Source organism: Oenanthe melanoleuca, chromosome 2 (genome assembly GCF_029582105.1).
Source record: "Oenanthe melanoleuca isolate GR-GAL-2019-014 chromosome 2, OMel1.0, whole genome shotgun sequence".
Classification (NCBI taxonomy): domain Eukaryota; kingdom Metazoa; phylum Chordata; class Aves; order Passeriformes; family Muscicapidae; genus Oenanthe; species Oenanthe melanoleuca.
Genome location: NC_079335.1, coordinates 70,561,561 through 70,579,070, shown reverse-complemented (window position 1 = coordinate 70,579,070; position 17,510 = coordinate 70,561,561). Strand labels below are relative to the sequence as shown.

The 17,510-nt window shown below is 34.7% G+C and overlaps 1 protein-coding gene across 2 annotated transcripts in view; it reads right to left on the bottom strand.

Moving 5' to 3' along the window:
- The window catches only part of MARCHF6 (membrane associated ring-CH-type finger 6), a 45,540-nt gene that overhangs the window by 7,816 nt on the left and 20,214 nt on the right, over positions 1 to 17,510 (bottom strand). For both annotated transcript variants that reach the window (XM_056482980.1, XM_056482979.1), the window contains exons 10-22: positions 16,972 to 17,023; positions 14,221 to 14,279; positions 13,538 to 13,618; positions 12,285 to 12,353; positions 12,095 to 12,169; positions 11,147 to 11,281; positions 10,560 to 10,679; positions 8,368 to 8,468; positions 7,554 to 7,691; positions 5,767 to 5,968; positions 4,327 to 4,396; positions 2,937 to 3,118; positions 1,621 to 1,755 (exon numbers count right to left, since the gene is read on the bottom strand). In XM_056482980.1, coding sequence (XP_056338955.1) covers positions 1,621 to 1,755; positions 2,937 to 3,118; positions 4,327 to 4,396; positions 5,767 to 5,968; positions 7,554 to 7,691; positions 8,368 to 8,468; positions 10,560 to 10,679; positions 11,147 to 11,281; positions 12,095 to 12,169; positions 12,285 to 12,353; positions 13,538 to 13,618; positions 14,221 to 14,279; positions 16,972 to 17,023 — 1,419 coding nt within the window. The remainder of the gene's footprint in view (positions 1 to 1,620; positions 1,756 to 2,936; positions 3,119 to 4,326; positions 4,397 to 5,766; positions 5,969 to 7,553; positions 7,692 to 8,367; positions 8,469 to 10,559; positions 10,680 to 11,146; positions 11,282 to 12,094; positions 12,170 to 12,284; positions 12,354 to 13,537; positions 13,619 to 14,220; positions 14,280 to 16,971; positions 17,024 to 17,510) is intronic.

Sequence of the window (17,510 nt, the reverse complement as noted above, 5' to 3'; positions counted from 1 at the left end):
AAACAAGTTATTTTCCTTCTTTTGGAGTTTAATGATTCCCAAAACCCTACCTGATGTAAGAAAAGCTTAAAGCAAGGCAAAAAAAAAAAAATCATGCTATTTGGAGGAAAATTTATGTTTTAATGTAAACTGCAATTATTAAGACATGGAATTAGGACACTACAACTACTGGCTTCTAGTAAACACATCGTAAGTCCATCCATTCTGGATTACAGATATTTGTAAGAGATTTCCAATAAAACCCACCAAAAATAGAATGCAAAATGTAGGCTGATAAAGTAGAATAAACAGCTAAGAACTGATAAGACTTGGGACATCATGGACTAATCAGCCCTCTTAGACTGCTGGGGAAATACATTTTCTTTAACCGATTATTTAAAAAGACAACTTTTGTTATTGTCAACTCTAAAAAATTTTTAGAATTGTTATAAAAAGCACCAGTGTTAAAGTTGATTCATGTTTATTTACGGATGTAACCTTTGTCTTTTCTCTTTTGGGAAAAATGCAAATTAGTCTCAACTTTGACAGCTCCTTGTTCATTTAGAACAAGTCTCAAATCCCACTTATCTTGTATTTTGAAGAAGTTCTGCTACAGGAAAATCAAGTTTTTCAGTATACTTCTTTTAAAACTTTTAAAGAACTAATATGCAATAGTAAAAAAAAAAATTATACTCTCTAGCATTACAAATTCTTTTCAAATGAAAGAATGCTTTCCTGTTTGGAAACCATTATCATCTACCACTGTAATGATATGATATCCTGATTTTCTGGTCATCTATTCAGCTCAAAAATAGACTTGGGATTTTAAAATAATAGAATAATCAAATTAGCAGCAAAATTCTTCTTGTATTATGGCTTTCAAACGTTTGGGTACTGAAAGTAAAGGAAAGCTTAGGGCAGCTTAGAAAGTCACTGTCCCTGGACACTTTCTTGTTATTTAGTAATGGCATTCTAGATGTTTTGAGTTATGGTACCCTTAAATAGGTTTCTTTGAGTTACAATTTCTTTCATAATTCAGCCTAGGTGATGGAAGCATTTGTCATTCAATCTACTGTATTTTCATTTCATCTCCCAACTTGCAGGACAGAAATTTGCACCCAGCTTGTGAGACTTAACTGCAGAGTAATAAAACAACTACCTCAAAATTTTGTATTAATGACTTGACAACTCAGCCCAAAATCAGCATGATCCTAAATCATATAAAAATTGCATTCATAATGTGCTGCATCACTGAATTAAAATCTTACAAGAAAAAAAAAAAAATCACCAGAACTTCTTGCTGCATAACTGTATGCAGACAGCTCTCCAAAATGATTAGAGTATATACATCTGTGCATACATACACAGAGATACACTAACTTCTTACATAACTTTACAATTATGCTACTGGAAAAGTAGCTGATCACTGAAATGCAACCTTTGGTGTCATCTCACAACAGTTCAGCTTTTCATAGTTTAAATTCCTCAGCATATTCTTTTGGTTAAAATAATCTTCAGATCCAGACTGGCTGCCACATAGAAACATATTTGTGGAAAATGTTCTGAAGCTCTGAATCTACATGAAACAAGGCAGCCCATACTCCTTACATCAACAGCAGCAAAAGAATGGGAGCAACTGACCTGCCAAGGGTAGAAGAGAGGTGTTTGATCCAAAGGAACTCTCAGAGGCGCGACGATGACCAGTTCAAACAGAAGACCAAGCAAAAGTGGAACCACACCAGCAAGCAGTATAGCCACTATCAATGTCTTCATTATCTAAAAAACACAAGGCGTTTAATTAATATGCTTACCAGAAGATTCTTTGTTTAAACTCAAATGTAACTTCAACTACATAAACACACAGCCCTGGTGAAAAAACCCCAAAGCTACACAGACCTCTATTTCACACATATACACCCCTAGAAATAATTTTTACTACATACATGATTTTGCAATACAACTTTTCAAAATTGGGTCCTATCCCACACAGTTTTTTCAAAACTGCCAATTTTTCTCTGGAGCAAAACAAACCTTAAAATTCAGTCATTATAGAATATTTAACTTAAAAATGGAGGACTCAGAACACTGTGCTTGAAATTCTCTTAATTTAACTGCATCATACAAAACTAGCCTGACGTAATTAACATAAGGATAAGGGACAGAACAAGTAGAAATTATGGTTTAGCCCTGAATTTTCTTGAAGAAGCTAAGATCTCAAAGAAGCTAAAATCAAAATGATGGATATTTGGGAAACATGGAAGTACATGAAGAACATGTACAGTGTAACAATTCAATAAGCACATTAAAATATCCTTAACAGGATACCATTTATGCTATCGATGTTTAAAGGAACTTGCAAGAAATCTACTACAGAAATCCTCAAAATCAAAACCAAGATAAAAAGGTGGGGTATAAATTTGTTTTCAAACTGAGAATCTCAACTTCTCATAATTAATATTTTTGAGGAAAATATATTTTATTTGAACAACACAAGTTCAACAGCTGATAAAGATCTATCTGAAAATATACATCAAGCTACTTTGTAGAGACATGGTCATCATCTATAAACTTCATTAGGTTTTTTCCATATGATAATTTCGTGTAACTAAACAAGTAAATAGTTGAGCTTCCAGGTTTACGTGAAAATGTAAATGTTGTTGAGAACAAATAACACATGGGATAATAATGCAATATATTCACTTTTAAAGGAAAGCAGAAAAATATACATATATACAAATTTAAACATAAATACACACAAGCATATTTACACTGATTGCCTTCCAAAAATAGTTAGCCTATGCAATGGTAATGTAAGCTGCAAAAGCTTCAAAATGGTCTGAAAAGCAAAATGTAGCATACAGAGTATGTAGCAGAGTAAAGCCTGCAAGCAAAAAAATGAAGCAAGTTCCATTAGCTAATTTTTTGATAATTGAGTAGAACTTCTTCTCAAGGCTCACCATGAGAGACCATTCTTTGACCTTCTGGAAAATGACTCTACGACCCTGTGGCATCCAGGCAACCAGCACTGTCACTGCTCGGATAGTCAGCCAACAGACATAAAGACCACAGGCAGCTGTGTACAGCTCATGGATTTTGGCAGTCCCCGTCCAAAATGACATTAACCATCGGCCGGCAAACACTGAAAACACAAGCACTGGTAAATACAGTAATGCTTCTGGGATGTATTAGGGAAGGATGCTGATTAAAAAAGTACTTATCAAATTTATTTGAAATATCCCTGCATAAATATTATTCATCATAAAACAGTTATTTTCGTACTACACCCATAATACATAAATGTATGCAGCACTACGCAAAAAGCTTCAGAAATTATGCCAAAAAAACACACAGAAATCCTTTTCCACCTAAATTTTCATTATGACAACAGTGTGACCTGAGTTACAGCAAAACAAAGCTAAACTGTTCAGAGCCTAAACACTGATCTTCAGAACTGAAACAGTGATCATTCATCAGTGTGTAAGCTTGAACTTACATTATATGAGCTATCTTTGGGTTGTTTCACTGCCTCATGTAATTTTTTAAGACATACTGATGAGGCTTCTGAAGCTCTCTGACAAAAATGGGAGACTGATTTGCTACAGTTCATTTTTTAATAGTGTTTTCATTTCCCTAATACTACAGTGGAATTATTTTATGTCCTACTACTAGAACTATCACAGAATTTATTGCTTCCATCTCAACACATTATTGGCTTTAGCACCATTAACAGAAGGAGGTATAAATGGTATTACAGCAGACAGGTTATGAAATTTACACTGGTTGACATGGCTTCATTTATTCAAAATTATTTTAAAAAGTGTCAAGTGTTTTTGAAGTACTTATTTAGATTTTAAAGTGATATACACGCCACTTCACAAAATCTCCTAGTGACATGTCAAGATTAGAGAATCATATAATATTTAAATTTGAAAGGAACCCCTAAAGATAGAGTCCAACTCCCTGCTCCTCACAGTACTCAATGACACCTTCAGAACATTTAATTAAAGAAAATACTGCAGAAGACCTGGAAACAATCTACATATTTTCCTTCTCAAAACAGTAAAATACGTGCAAAATTTTTAAATCTCTTTTTCACTTAATACTACTGAGATTATCTCAGCACCTGAAGCCCTGTCTTCCGAGGAATATTCTACAACATAAGGGAATGGCAATCTCTGTCATTTAGATTTTTAGATTGTTATAATTTGATGACAAATGATGAAAAATGAGATAGTTTCCACCATTTCTGCCTTTTGATTTCAAACAACGATTTCAAAACATCTGCCATGGTTGACCATGGCAACGTACTGAGTTGTTTTTGGTGATAGTTTACCACAATAGACTCACCTGGTAAGGTAAGGCAGATAAGACTAGCAATCAGTAACGTTATGCACATGAAAACAATCAAAAGAAATATCTGAAAAAGGGAAAAAAAAGGGAAAGGGAGTTCTTAAGAAAGTTATTTAACCAAACCCCAAGAAACCACAGTATAAAAAAATACATCATCCTAGAAAGGCAGCTAAACTACGATGTTCAAATCGATGTTTGACTGTATAAATAAATCAGCAAAAATAAACCTAACCACAGTTCATGCAGAACACCTGCAGTGTCATGTATTCCTAAGACATTCCATCAACTGTTTCAACAGTAAAAAATAACATTTGAATCCAGAATGACTGAAGTTCTTTGTTACGTCACGTAAAACAAGATCATATCTCAATTTCTGCACTGAGCAGCATGACTCTCAAATAATCCTGAAAGGTTTCTAGCTCTGTATGCCATATGAGCAAGACATTGGTTTTATAAGGAAGACCTTGCTGACAAAGTTCTTCCAGATATGCTGAGATTTCTGACCAGAAGCTAATGGTGAAGCTGGTTGCTTCTCAGTCAGGTTTTCACCTTACCAGAGAATTACCATGTACTTCTTTAAATATTTCTCAAGTACCAGGTGCTATGAAGTTCTGCTTAACTAATCATCAAGGCCACACAACAAGCAAGCTTGCTATGGGAAAGCTAACACCTTATCCAAACAGTACAAGAGAAAGTTAAATCTGGAACACACACTTTCATTGATGAGACATTTGGGTATAAAGAAAGAAGCCTTCAAAAGCAATACCACAGTGATCTAATGTTAGCCATTATTTCCATTCTTCAGATATACCTCAAACCACAGTAAGTGAGCTGTGGTGAAGTTTATATTTAACTCAGAATTCTGCTAACAACAAAACAGTTATCTATTTTAAGCTGTATATTATTGCAGAAATGTAAGTATTTGCCAAAAAAAATTCCTTAGTAATTTTAGGGATTTAGAACTTCCAAGTATTATATAATGACTTTCTATGTTTAATACAGATGCAGAAGCAACAGAAGTTCTCTATTTATTTTCTTAATAAAGCAAAATAGTTCAAAATACACTTAGCTACAAGACCAAAATACTCCCCCTTGAAAGCCATGCCCTGTTAGAGGCACACCTGAACTACCTATTTGAGAGGGGCTTATTGTCTTTCTCTCCATTACTTACTGTGGAAAAAATAAGATGTCAACTGACACATAATACTTAACAAGTGTGGGTTCTATAAATAAAATTGTAATTGAAGGTCTTAAGTTACAGGCTGAAAAAAGCCTTACATGAGCATAACTGCAACTCTACGCTCTAGAAAGCTGAAAACCATACAAAACAGGACCCACTACGTGACTTCTGATAACGTGGGCCAAATCTTTCTTAGAAAAAAACCCCACTTTTCTCAAATGCTTTTACTTTTCTCTTGATGTGTTTGGTATACATACCCTGAGTGGGAATTTTAAAGGCCTGCGATAAGGCTGGAAACCCACAGGTCCTCCTTGTTGAAGTATGGCTTGATGGGCTGCATGGAGACCTTCGCCCACAACTGGAATGGCATTATTATTGCGAGCATGCTGGTTGTTAGGTTGCTGATTTGCATTGTTTTCATTCTCTTCCTGATCACCAAGTAGGTAAGAATGAAGATCCCTGTAACAATCAAAATTTCTGTTTTGTTCTGTTTGATATGAATGAGAAATAGAAATATAGCCCTTTTTGGTAACATACTCAATGTCATCATAAACACAACTTAGAAAAAAAAGCGCTGGTGTGGATGTAGCTGGAATACAATCACAAGGAAAGATCACTTATCTTTCTGACTGCTTTAAAAACACCACCTGATATTAAAGGTCTTGGTGTTGTGCACGTGAAAGGAAAATTGCATGGATATTTCAGTATGTGTAAGCACATGGCTGTACTGAGAGTTTTTATGCTACTGTCACTGAGCTCTGTAGGCAACAAGGGCCATACAGGGATGGTGCTGCATTGCTATGGATGTGCTGCCAGAAGTACAGAGGCAGGCAGAGTCTTTCAACAAGATTCTAAATTGCTCACAACTTTTAAAGAATATCAATCTTAGAATAAAACCAATCTACTTTAAAATTATTATGCTGATATATTTACATATACAATTAGCAAATTTTGAGTCTGATTAAAAATGAACATTCAGAGCTTAATTTTCCTCAGCTTTTGCAGAGTAAGATTTGTGCAGATATTCTATTAGCAATGAAATTTATCCAACAGTTTGCTTTTTGAGAACAACAGAGCAAAAGATTTTCATCTGTGCTAAACTAAAATTGCTCAAGAGGTAATTTGCAATTGTCCTAAACAGCTGCAACAGTGGAGTAAGAAAAGCCATTTCTGTCATCATCTCCAAAACTCTCTTGTTTACACTATACTTAAACACAATCAAAACTTGGAAAATAATTAAAAACTTCTTCAAAAATGCAAACTAAGAGAAGAGGGGGTGAGGAGAGTTTCCTCATGAAAAACTAAAATAGGTATACTGGATTACAATGAAGTCTTTCATTTATTTACTCAGTTTCTCAGACATAACTTGGCAAAGAATAATTCTTGATCCTGAGATTGCAACATGGTGGGAGAATGCCAGTATACTTTGAAGTTAAACTGAAAACTGTACAGAAACAAAATCAACCTTACTTTTTTTTGACAAATTTGGCCAACAATAGATGAACTAAAAAATAATTTCATGTGCTAGAACTCTGCTTGGCAGTACAATAATTTACTTTATTTGACAAAGATATAGCTTTATCCTTCTCTAAAGTCTGAACTAACTTTAAAACCCCCTTTTAAAGTTGCTTACTTTTCCAGCTCTATGCTCTAAATATTTTTTTTTCCTTCTCATAGTAAGAAATGCAAGAAATGCACATGAATTTTATTTAGATGATTCATGGAAGCACACTGCTGACATTTATCTCTTTATTTTCATATATTAGGGAGTTAGGAAGATGTTAGTCATACTTTTACAGATTTCTTTCACTAAACAAATGCTGTAATAGCGTACCAAAAGCATTACTTGTCAAAGGCTAGCCCAGAAGTACATACATCTACTGCTTAGAAGACAGCAATCACTATAGAAGTCTGTCATCACATATTTATCTATAGAAGAGCTATCAAACCTGCTTGTTGGGATAACTTTCTGGAAAGCTGCCTTCATGTTTAAAGGCCAAACTGGACACAGTGGTCATAGCTGGTTTTGGATTTCTTTACTTACAGCAAGTATCCAGCAGTAACAGTCCATGCTCGTACAAGACCTTTCAACCACTGTCTCGTATGTCCTTGTTCTAGCAAAGCTGGAAGCACTACCTGAAGCAAAAGCAGCTCTAGGGAAAGTTCACTTACGGGAGCATCACTGGAAACAATGGGAAGAGGAGGAAAACAAACATAAGGAACATTCTAAGAGAATTTTTTTACACTGAATCCTATTAATGCCACCACAATACAAAAATGCGTTGAATGCCAAAAAGGAAAATTCTTAGTTTTTTGCTGAGGTTTTTTCCTGTATATGAGCAGAGGTTAGGCACTTTGACATATAAAAAATTTAGCAAAAAACATTGAGAAAGATTATATCTAAGAATACAGTTTGTTTCTCTATTTACATCTACCATTACTGCTTGAATTATTATTCAGAAATAGAAAAAAAAAATGTTATCATTAAAGAAATACAGTTACAGATATTCTTTTACTCCTGAGGCAAATGACAATCATGAATGAGTGTGTTAAAAAAAACACGAAAGGAACTTCACTATCAGAACACTGAAATGGGAAGTGTTAGAGAGCATAAAGCCCTGACCAGTTATCTCTACAGAAGGAATACAAAATGCTTCTTTTTTCAAATAACTTTTCATTTGTCACATTGTATGATGTAGCCACATCCTTTACCCTTTACTTCTTAGAACAATGAAGATTAGATTAACTGAAAACAAAATAACATAAAGTATCACTTTAATGCTCAGGGAGTGCCAATACACTTTTTCAAGTTATAGCAACACTGAAAAACCCCCATCTTTTTAAAAATACATGCTCACCTGTAGAGCATAACATTATATGGAAGAAAATTAGGCAGGAGATACTTAATAATGCGTATAGGAAGCCAGAGCATGAGCAGTACAATTGATCCAAAAACAATCTGCAATAAAAAAGTAAACAAGTTAATCCAAATAGCAGAAACAACCAAACCTAGTTTCCCACCCATCTCTGACATGTTCCCTCGGTGTGGTGGGCTAGCCCTGGCTAACAGCTGAATACCAGCAAGTTACTTGCTCATTCCCCTCTCCAGCTGAAGAGGAAGGCAAAACAGAAGGCAGGCAAGGCTGAGATAATGGCAATTTAATAGAGAAAGCACCAAGCATCCAGTCAAAACAATAAGAATTCAGTCTCTGCTTCCCATCAGCAGACAAACAATCAGCAATTTCCTGGTGAGTCAGGAAGACAAAAAGCATAACCATGAACATCCCCCCACAACCTCCTTTCTCATGTCTTTCACTGCTGAGCATGATGTCATACCCCTTTGGTCAGTTTGGGTCACCCTATTCCAGGGATACCCTCTTCCCCACCTGCAGCTTATTCACTGGAGGTGAGGAATCAGGGCACAGCAGCAAAGAAAATGCCAGGATGCTGTGCAAGCACTGTCCAGCCATAGCCAACAGGTCTGTGTTAGCAACACTGTTTCAGCTGCCAATTCAAGGTGCAGAAAGACATTTGCCGTGATGAAGAAAATCAATTCCATCCCAGGCAGACCAGTAGACTACAATGCCCTTGCCAAATAGGAGTGCAGCTGAATAAGCACCAGAACAATCCTGCTGACAGCTAGAGCAATGTCAGAGAGCTGTTCTTTCTTCACCCTTCCCCAACACCAGGATTACTTATTTTGTATTCCACTCTTTTCTAAGTGGCTGACTTTCTTGCTGAAGCATCAAAAGACCTTTCAGTTCCTGTTTCCTCACATTTCAAGTTGACTGAAAGACCAAGTAGGGGACATGAAGTGCCTGAAGACAATACACTTCTATGAATCCTGTTTCCTTAAGGAATTAGATGAAAAATTAAGTACATTTTAAACATATTCTTATATTCCATACAAATGCACCACTGGAGACTAAAAATGTGAAAAAGAAAAGGTGTTCAACTACATCAAAAAAGAAAAACTGAATCCCATTCTTCTTGAAAATTAATAGTTTATGTCATACATAGGACATATCTTTAGAATACATAGAAATAAAGAGTTTGAAAGGTATGATTTATTCTTTGAAATGGTAAATGATTACCATTCTGGATGCAATATTCTAGCATGAGGCTAGTGAAAAATTCTGAATTAATCAGCTGAGCAAATTAAAAGGTGAAGTTCAAGTAACTGCCCATTCCAACATAGTGAGACCATGAGCAACCAGCAGATCTTTGCTTGTATTTGGGCCATGTGATGTACCATGAAATTTCACGCAGCTGAAGAATTACAATTACCTAAGGATAGAATGCCCAGAAAGGTGGAAAGGTCAACTCCACTCAGATACTGAGGGGCTCTCTAACAGAACCAGGATGTCTCTGAGCTTTCACTGCTCAAAGCACCTCAGGTGTAACAATGCAGTACATCAAAGAATGTTTCCGGTGTGTCAATTTACACAGCTCATGTGACATTTATGTCAAAGACAGTCTGTGACCCTTCCTTGACTGCATGTTAAGCAAGCCACAGACAAACAAGTAAAGGGAAAAAACTCTCATTGTTTTCAGTATCTTACAATGATAATCTGGAAACAGACACCACTGGCGAGAGCAGCAGAATCCAATTCAATCCAAAACTTAGCTTGAAAGTTACTCTCCCCTGCTGCCCTATTTTGGCTGAACTGGACACACAATGTTTACTGCAGTAACTGAGGGCATTATGAAAATTACGTGATTTACAATATCCATAATAATAAACACTTGTTTTCTGAATACACAAACATTTCCTGTGACTTGGCATAAGATACCTGGTTTAGAAGAGACTTCTGAAATCCAACTAACTCTCCCCAAACTCTTGCTCTAAGCAGACCCAGATCAGGCTGCTCAGAAACTTATCCATTTGAGTTTCCAGTATTGAAAGATGCAGATTCTGTTGGCAACCTCTTACAGTACCAGTTCTCTTCCATGGTGAAAATATTTTTCTTTAAATACACAGTACTGTGTATGGAAGCCAGCATATAAAGCTTTCCTTCTAAATAAAGTTATCTTTCAGTTAAGTCCTTACCACTGATAAGATAAACCTCCTGAGATGTCTATAGATGGGCAAGTGAATCATTTCCTGCACGGGATTGAAGTCTGGATCATTCAAATTCCTGAGAAACCATAAGACACCAGGTCTCAATACCTGAAGCAGGAAATAGAAAACAATATATGAGGAGAATATAATCTTTGTATTTATTTTTCATTTTGAACAAGATTGCTGCAGAAAATAAGCTTTATTGTAATCAGGATATTAGGTGAACAAGATTCACCAAAATCGCACAGAAATAGAACGAAGAAAGTATTATTACAGAGAAGCAGAGACCCAATAACCAAATACAAGCTTAATTTTCCAGTACTGATTGATCTTAAGCAACTAAAACACATTTGGATTCATCTGAAGGTAACACTCAGATTTAACAGCTGTTTGTAAACCAAACATCTCTAAGTAAAATATATGCAAAATCATGATTTTTCCACTGCAGTAAGTACCAGCATGGCCCTTTTTACATAAAAGTGAATCTAATAAGCACATAAAAAATGGTAGCAGCAATACCCACATATGAAAGCCTCTAACTGTGTTACATAACTATTTTGCTCTTACAGACTCACCTCTCTTAGCAAAAGGATGAAGGATGCAAAATAGAAGACATAAACCATTCCAACCAACCAGTGCAGAAACATTGTGGTGCCTGGGGCAGACTGAAAGCTCAATTCTCTGTCTTTCAGAGTGGCATCAAACATCTCCTAGAAGGAGGCAAGTAGTAACAAATATGAATAAAGTTGGCAAACATCCACAACCACTCATTTTGTTTACCCTAGTTCATATATACTACTACATATATACTATTTTGAAATGTTTGCTTTAACACATGAATACACCAGAGAAAAAAGGAATTACTTATGATAAGAACAGCAAATAAAGATCAACTTCTGATCAATTTATTTCTTGACAGAAAGAAGAAATACGTCAACTCAATCACTAACAGGATCTACATAAGTTAAAAATCAATTCAAACAAAGTGACACTATGATGAAAGCAAATAATTCCTAAAGTAAAGTTCGGTTTCTACTAAGGCTGGAAAAAACTAGTTTTGTCCATTTCAAATTTATCACTTGACATTTTTCAGGACAGAAAAACTGTCCTCAATTCCAAACAAATGCAGTAAGGACCTCTTCCAAAACAGAAAGAGACTGGGCAACTTAAAACACAAAGTCATTACCGTTTCACATAAGATAGCCACATAAAGAGGTTTATTCAGCACACAAGTTTGCCTATAAGTAAGCTCATTACCACAGTGGTCTTGTAACTGCACTAAAAAGGATTAGGATCTTGCTATTTTAGTAACGGCATGTTAATTTGCACTTAGTAACATAAACCCCCTCAAAATTAGCATTAGGCAATATCTAAAAAACCCTTCCCTTTGGAAATGCCGTTTATGAAAACAGAAGAGTGCAGTCAAACTCATATTGACAACTCTCTTCTCATCAGAATTTTTTCTTTTTGCTTCAAATATAAACATTCTTACAAAACTTTATCACATAGGTTTCTGTTCTTACCAAGGAGCATATATCCAACCACCAGCCACAAATGAGAGGAAACACACCAATTTCAACCACCACTAACAAGGAAACCTTTAGGAAAAGAGAGAAAATAACAACTCACTAGTTTAACAAAAATTGCTGAGAAAATGATAATGCCAGTTTAAATTGAGAGGGTTTTATTTCCCCACACAAAAAATAGGATTACCTTGACAACAATATAGCAAACTCCTAGTAAGCGACGTGATCGCTGGAACTTAACAAGCGCTGCCAAACCCTGAACAGCTTTGTCAAGAAAATAACACTGGAAAACACTTTGTAACAGCCTAATTAATATCAACCACTATATTACATTGCTTTTAGCAACAGGAAATTTTATAAAAGAGAAAAATGAAAAGTATGTGTTTCATCAGGGTTCCATTTTCAAAATTGGCTGTGACTCTAGAAGTCATGATCTGGTGTGGCAGGTAACATGCTCAAACATGCATCTAAAGTAAATAAGTAATTATTAATAATACGACCCTTCTTAAATTAAGCAACCAGAAGTTTTCTCAAGAAAGAAACAGTTGTGTCTGAAAACATCTGCCACAAATACGTAAGTTCAAAGTCTGAAGATCTATTTTAAATACTAGCTCTTCCTTCCCTGCTGTCTAAATCAAATTCTTACCTTTTCCAAGAAAAGCTGGATGCATACTGCACTTTTGTTTTGGGGTTTTTTGAAGGAGGCAAACCCTACATGCTAATCTACTAATGTTTTACACTTGCACTGCACATTGCTATACTGATGTAGAAAGTTGATGTTAACTTTGTGTACTTTTGAACAGAAAACTGCTAACAAATGTATATTCTTTCAAATTGAAGCTGATGTAAAAAAACATGCAGCTGGAATGCAGCATTCTTACTTGTGACAAAGCAAATCCTTCCAGCTTTATTTTCTACAACTAAGTGAAAGTAGTTTTCCCTAAAAAAGTAATAACGAGAAAGAAATTCTTACGGCAAACTCTTGGTAGTTCAAAGACACAACCAAGAAACAAAAATAATTCATATTCAAAACATCTGGCAGGATCAAAATATTCAAATAAATTTCTCATCATACCTCCCATATTTTCATGATCTCCCCTTTCATAATCTCTCTGTTGCAACTACAGTTCACAGCAGAAGCATAGGGATAGTGAGGAAAAAATGATTTTACACTCTTCTCCTTAGACAGACCCTCAAGCAAGCATAAAAGCCTTTGATTGTGTTGTTAAGCATGTGGAAGTGTTTGAAAGCAGGCAGTCACACTGACAACTTCTAAATGTCCAAGAGAACATAAGAGACCTTTCCTTCTAATTTCACCAAAAGAGCAGAGAAAAATGGTGAGTGAAGTGCACCTGCATCATGTCTGCACCTCCTCAAAGCAAAGCCAGAAAAAATATTTACATGTAAATCTGAAACGGGTAACTACTGACAAAAGGATACATGACAAACAATTAGAGTCACTGCTAGAAGAACATATCCCACTATAGTTGTAATCAGGCCTTCAAAGTGAGATGCTTGGACCTGGAACAAAGAGGAAAAAAGGGTAAAGTAGATCTTAGATTACATCTCCTTTTTTATGTAATTAAGATAAATTCTAAATCCCAACTCTTTGGAAGAATGCCAAGTTTCTCTCTCTTTTTACATATTTTAATAATCTGCTATTATTTTTGTATCTTCATCAAGAATAGATAATGTTTACATTTACATTACAACTACTTTCTCCAAACTCAAAACAACTGCAATATATGAAACAGAAAGTATCACCTTATACTGTTTCATTCATCCTCTAGTTTCCCCTACTTATTATCATCCACTATGAGAATTAGTACACAAATTAAAAATGTACACAGGGAACAAGAGGCTGTTAAAAAACCCCTGAAGACACACACACAGTTTTTACAAACAGTAAGAACCTCACTTGTGATGTAAATAATGGAGGTAGTGGAAAAGAGTGGGACAACATTTTTAATCAGATTCAAAAAGGTTGAAGGACAAGTAAGAAGACATACTCCAAGTTACCTTTGCAATCACAAAATGAAGTGGAAAGATGCTGCAGAAATATCGTGATTGAATAAACAGTGGTAGTTTCTTTTTTAATTTTGAAATTATAAAACAGTACTCACATATTCCTCAAAGCCCAGGCCAACAATGGAGAAATGACCAATGTGGTATGGACAAAATGCTGCATAATGTAAGCAGAAAGGAGAAAAAAAGGCCATGAAAACTGCTAAATGGAATCTTATTTGCAGGATGAATACTGTAACATGGTATTATTCTACTACTTATAAATTTTATGAAAAAAGTACAAAAATTAATTTCTGTGCAAATATTTGCAAGTGGTAGATTTCTATAATTTTACTAACACTGAAAATCAGATAAGAATTTGCATTTAAGGACTAAAACTATACAGAATAAGAGGATAGTATTTTCCTTCTTACTTCATTTTGCAGTGTGTAAAATAATTAAATTTCTCAGTGTTATGTACTAGACTGGTATAAGTCTACGACTGTAGGAACGAACCTGTGCTGTACATTCATTTTTTCCCATGCACTAAAAGACTTCAGTAGCCATTTTACAGCCTGGTGAGATGGGACTTGCTTTAACAAGGCTTCATTTTCTAGTGCTTTAATTCTTAAGAATACTTAAAATATTGTGAAAAATGCAAGCTCTGCAGAAATTTGCAAAGGGAAGAGGAGGGGGAGAAAGATGACACCCAGTGAAGGGATGAGAAGCAACTGAAAAGTCTTTTACTTTGGTTTAATGTACTGAACATTGTTTATCATTCCTGAGAACTCACTCCTGACAATTCTGAGGTTTCACGGGAAATGTGTTAGAAAACACAGCACTTACTCATTTTTAGAAACCTGAATATTTCTAGAAAATCAATTTTCTTCAGTTATTTTATCTCCCTCTGTTGTCTTCTAACCAAGTTACGAAGAACTACAGTATTCAACATCAATTTTTTATAGGAGTGGAGGGCACCAGTATAAAGTGAAGGGGCTGCAGGCATGGCAAGCTTTTATTTTCACCTATATTGTCTTCACTACATGATGGTAGTCTACTCTGGGAACTACTACAGACTAAGCATTCCATCAAATAAAAAGTATGACGATTTTCTCTCTTCTTGTTTCTGTATGACCAGCATATAAAAAAGCCCCAAATTCAAAACCCAAGAAGCAACAAACCAACAAAAAAACTACAGGAAAAGATTTAGCAGGATTCCTATTACCCTAATCAACGATAAAGAAAGTTTTAATTTATGTCTTTTTTTTAGAAAAAATCAGCAGCAACTGGGAAGAGCAAACATGTAAAAGATAAAGGGAGGAATTGAGCTCTCCCTGCCCAGTAAGAACAAGAGAAAGGAAAGTGAGATGAAAAAGATCACACTCACAACTCCTACAGGTATCAGACTAATAATTTAAAAGTTGCTTTTCTGACATTTTATGAGAATATAGTGCACAGTTTATCATGTTTTCTATATAGCTTTATTTAAAAGAGATTTTCTAATAGATTCCTTAAAAAAAAAAAGAGCACAAACTAGTACAAACTCCTCTGTGAGCACTAGAATGAGCTATAGAAAATATTAATTAAGTTGAAATGAATTAAATTTGTCTAAGGAGAATTTCTGTACCACTAATTAAGGTTACAAATGCTTTCCTTATGTTTTATCCTTTATAAAGTACCTCCTGTGACATCTGAACTCACAAGTGCTATAATTACAAATTACTAGAGATTTGGCAGTTGTAAATTAAGCAGTATTACTTAACGGGAAAGAAACTAAAAATAGGGTTGAGAGGCACATATTAAATTCCCAGACCTCCTCCTTGCTTAGGGAAGTCATTCTCTTCTCTTGTCTATTTGTGAGTTTCCCACTTGGCAAAGCAGCTACTGAAAATGTTTCTATATGACAACCTCATTAATTATTCTTATTACTTACTTATTATGGAATTTTAATCCATAGTTTAGAAATTTCATGGTTATTATCTACTTAATGAAAAGCAAAATAAAAAAATATTACAACAGCTAAAAAAACCAATTAACTTCTGGTAACTTCAAATTAAAATACAGTAATTATCAGAAAGAAATAGTTCAAGTATCTTCCAACTCTTATTTTAGAACAGTTACAGTTTCTTGTGAATTAAACACACAATATATTTATGTTTATTTTCTTTTGATTTGCTGTTCTGTTTCAGTATCTAGATACTTAAATCACTGGTTTAGTGTTGTGAGCTTTACTTTGTCTGTAAAAACTTATCTACAGTACAACTTCAGTTTTCAATCTCAAATCCTTCTGCCAAGCAAGACCACTGAAAAAACACCAAAGCAACAAATTCTTTTCTAAACTGATCATTCACAGCTAGTGAAACGTTGTGGTATTTTTGTCTGGTATCTCTTGAAGTGTGTAATATGATTCATCTTGTCACTAAAATGCTACATTCTTGCATACCTCCCTTTCAGTTTGAGCTCCAAGAATGGATTCTTAATGGAAAAATTTCTATTACTCTATCTAATAAAAACAATAAGGAGAAAAAAAAAATACCTTAGCCATTCCTCAAAGTACTGCATTTCCTCACAAATTAAATTCCATGAGATTCCTCTTTCAATTTAGCAATATTAAAAATAAATATTTTCTGTGGTTTGGTTGACATGGTTAAGGTTCTGCTAGGTGTCCTATTTTAAATCTATTCACTTAAAGAAATTAAAATGACAAAACTAGAAAATAATAAATATTTGTTATTCATATTGCCAGTTCCTTTTTGGTTCTATTCTTAGATGTCAGATCTTCATTTTTCTAGAACAGCCTTAAAATAGACCTGCACTATCAATTCACAAAAAAGGGGTAATTTTAAACCCTAAAACCAAAAAATACTTACCAAATACAAGTATGAACAGCGTATTTAAAGACACAACCCAAAAGACATGTTCCTGTAAGGAGTATGGGGGAAAGAGGAAGGAAGATGACAAGAAAACAGTACATAAATGTCAGTCTAAGTAAGTGACTTGACTTTTGTATCTCAATTTCTTATTTCAACAGTCTATTATGACCAGAACTTGCACATCTCATATTAGAGGCAGGAAGTTTGTGCTCTAACACAAAGACCAGAACAGGCAGTTCAGTTTGTGAAAGCACCTGTTTACATTTGTTAACCTTTTTTCTAGATAAGTACACTTACTCTTGCTTACATTTTATAAAAGCAGGCTTTTATTTCAAAAGCAATACAAATACAAAACCTTGAAAGACAATTACATGAAACGTGTCTGGATATTTTTTTTATAAATGAGAAAATGTTCATCTGAACTTTTAAGAATTGGTCTTTGCCACAACAAATGCGTTAACAAAACTGACAGCTCTGAGTGTAGAAATTATAGCACATCTCTATTTTTTAATATTAATTTCAGCTAAGATGTGACC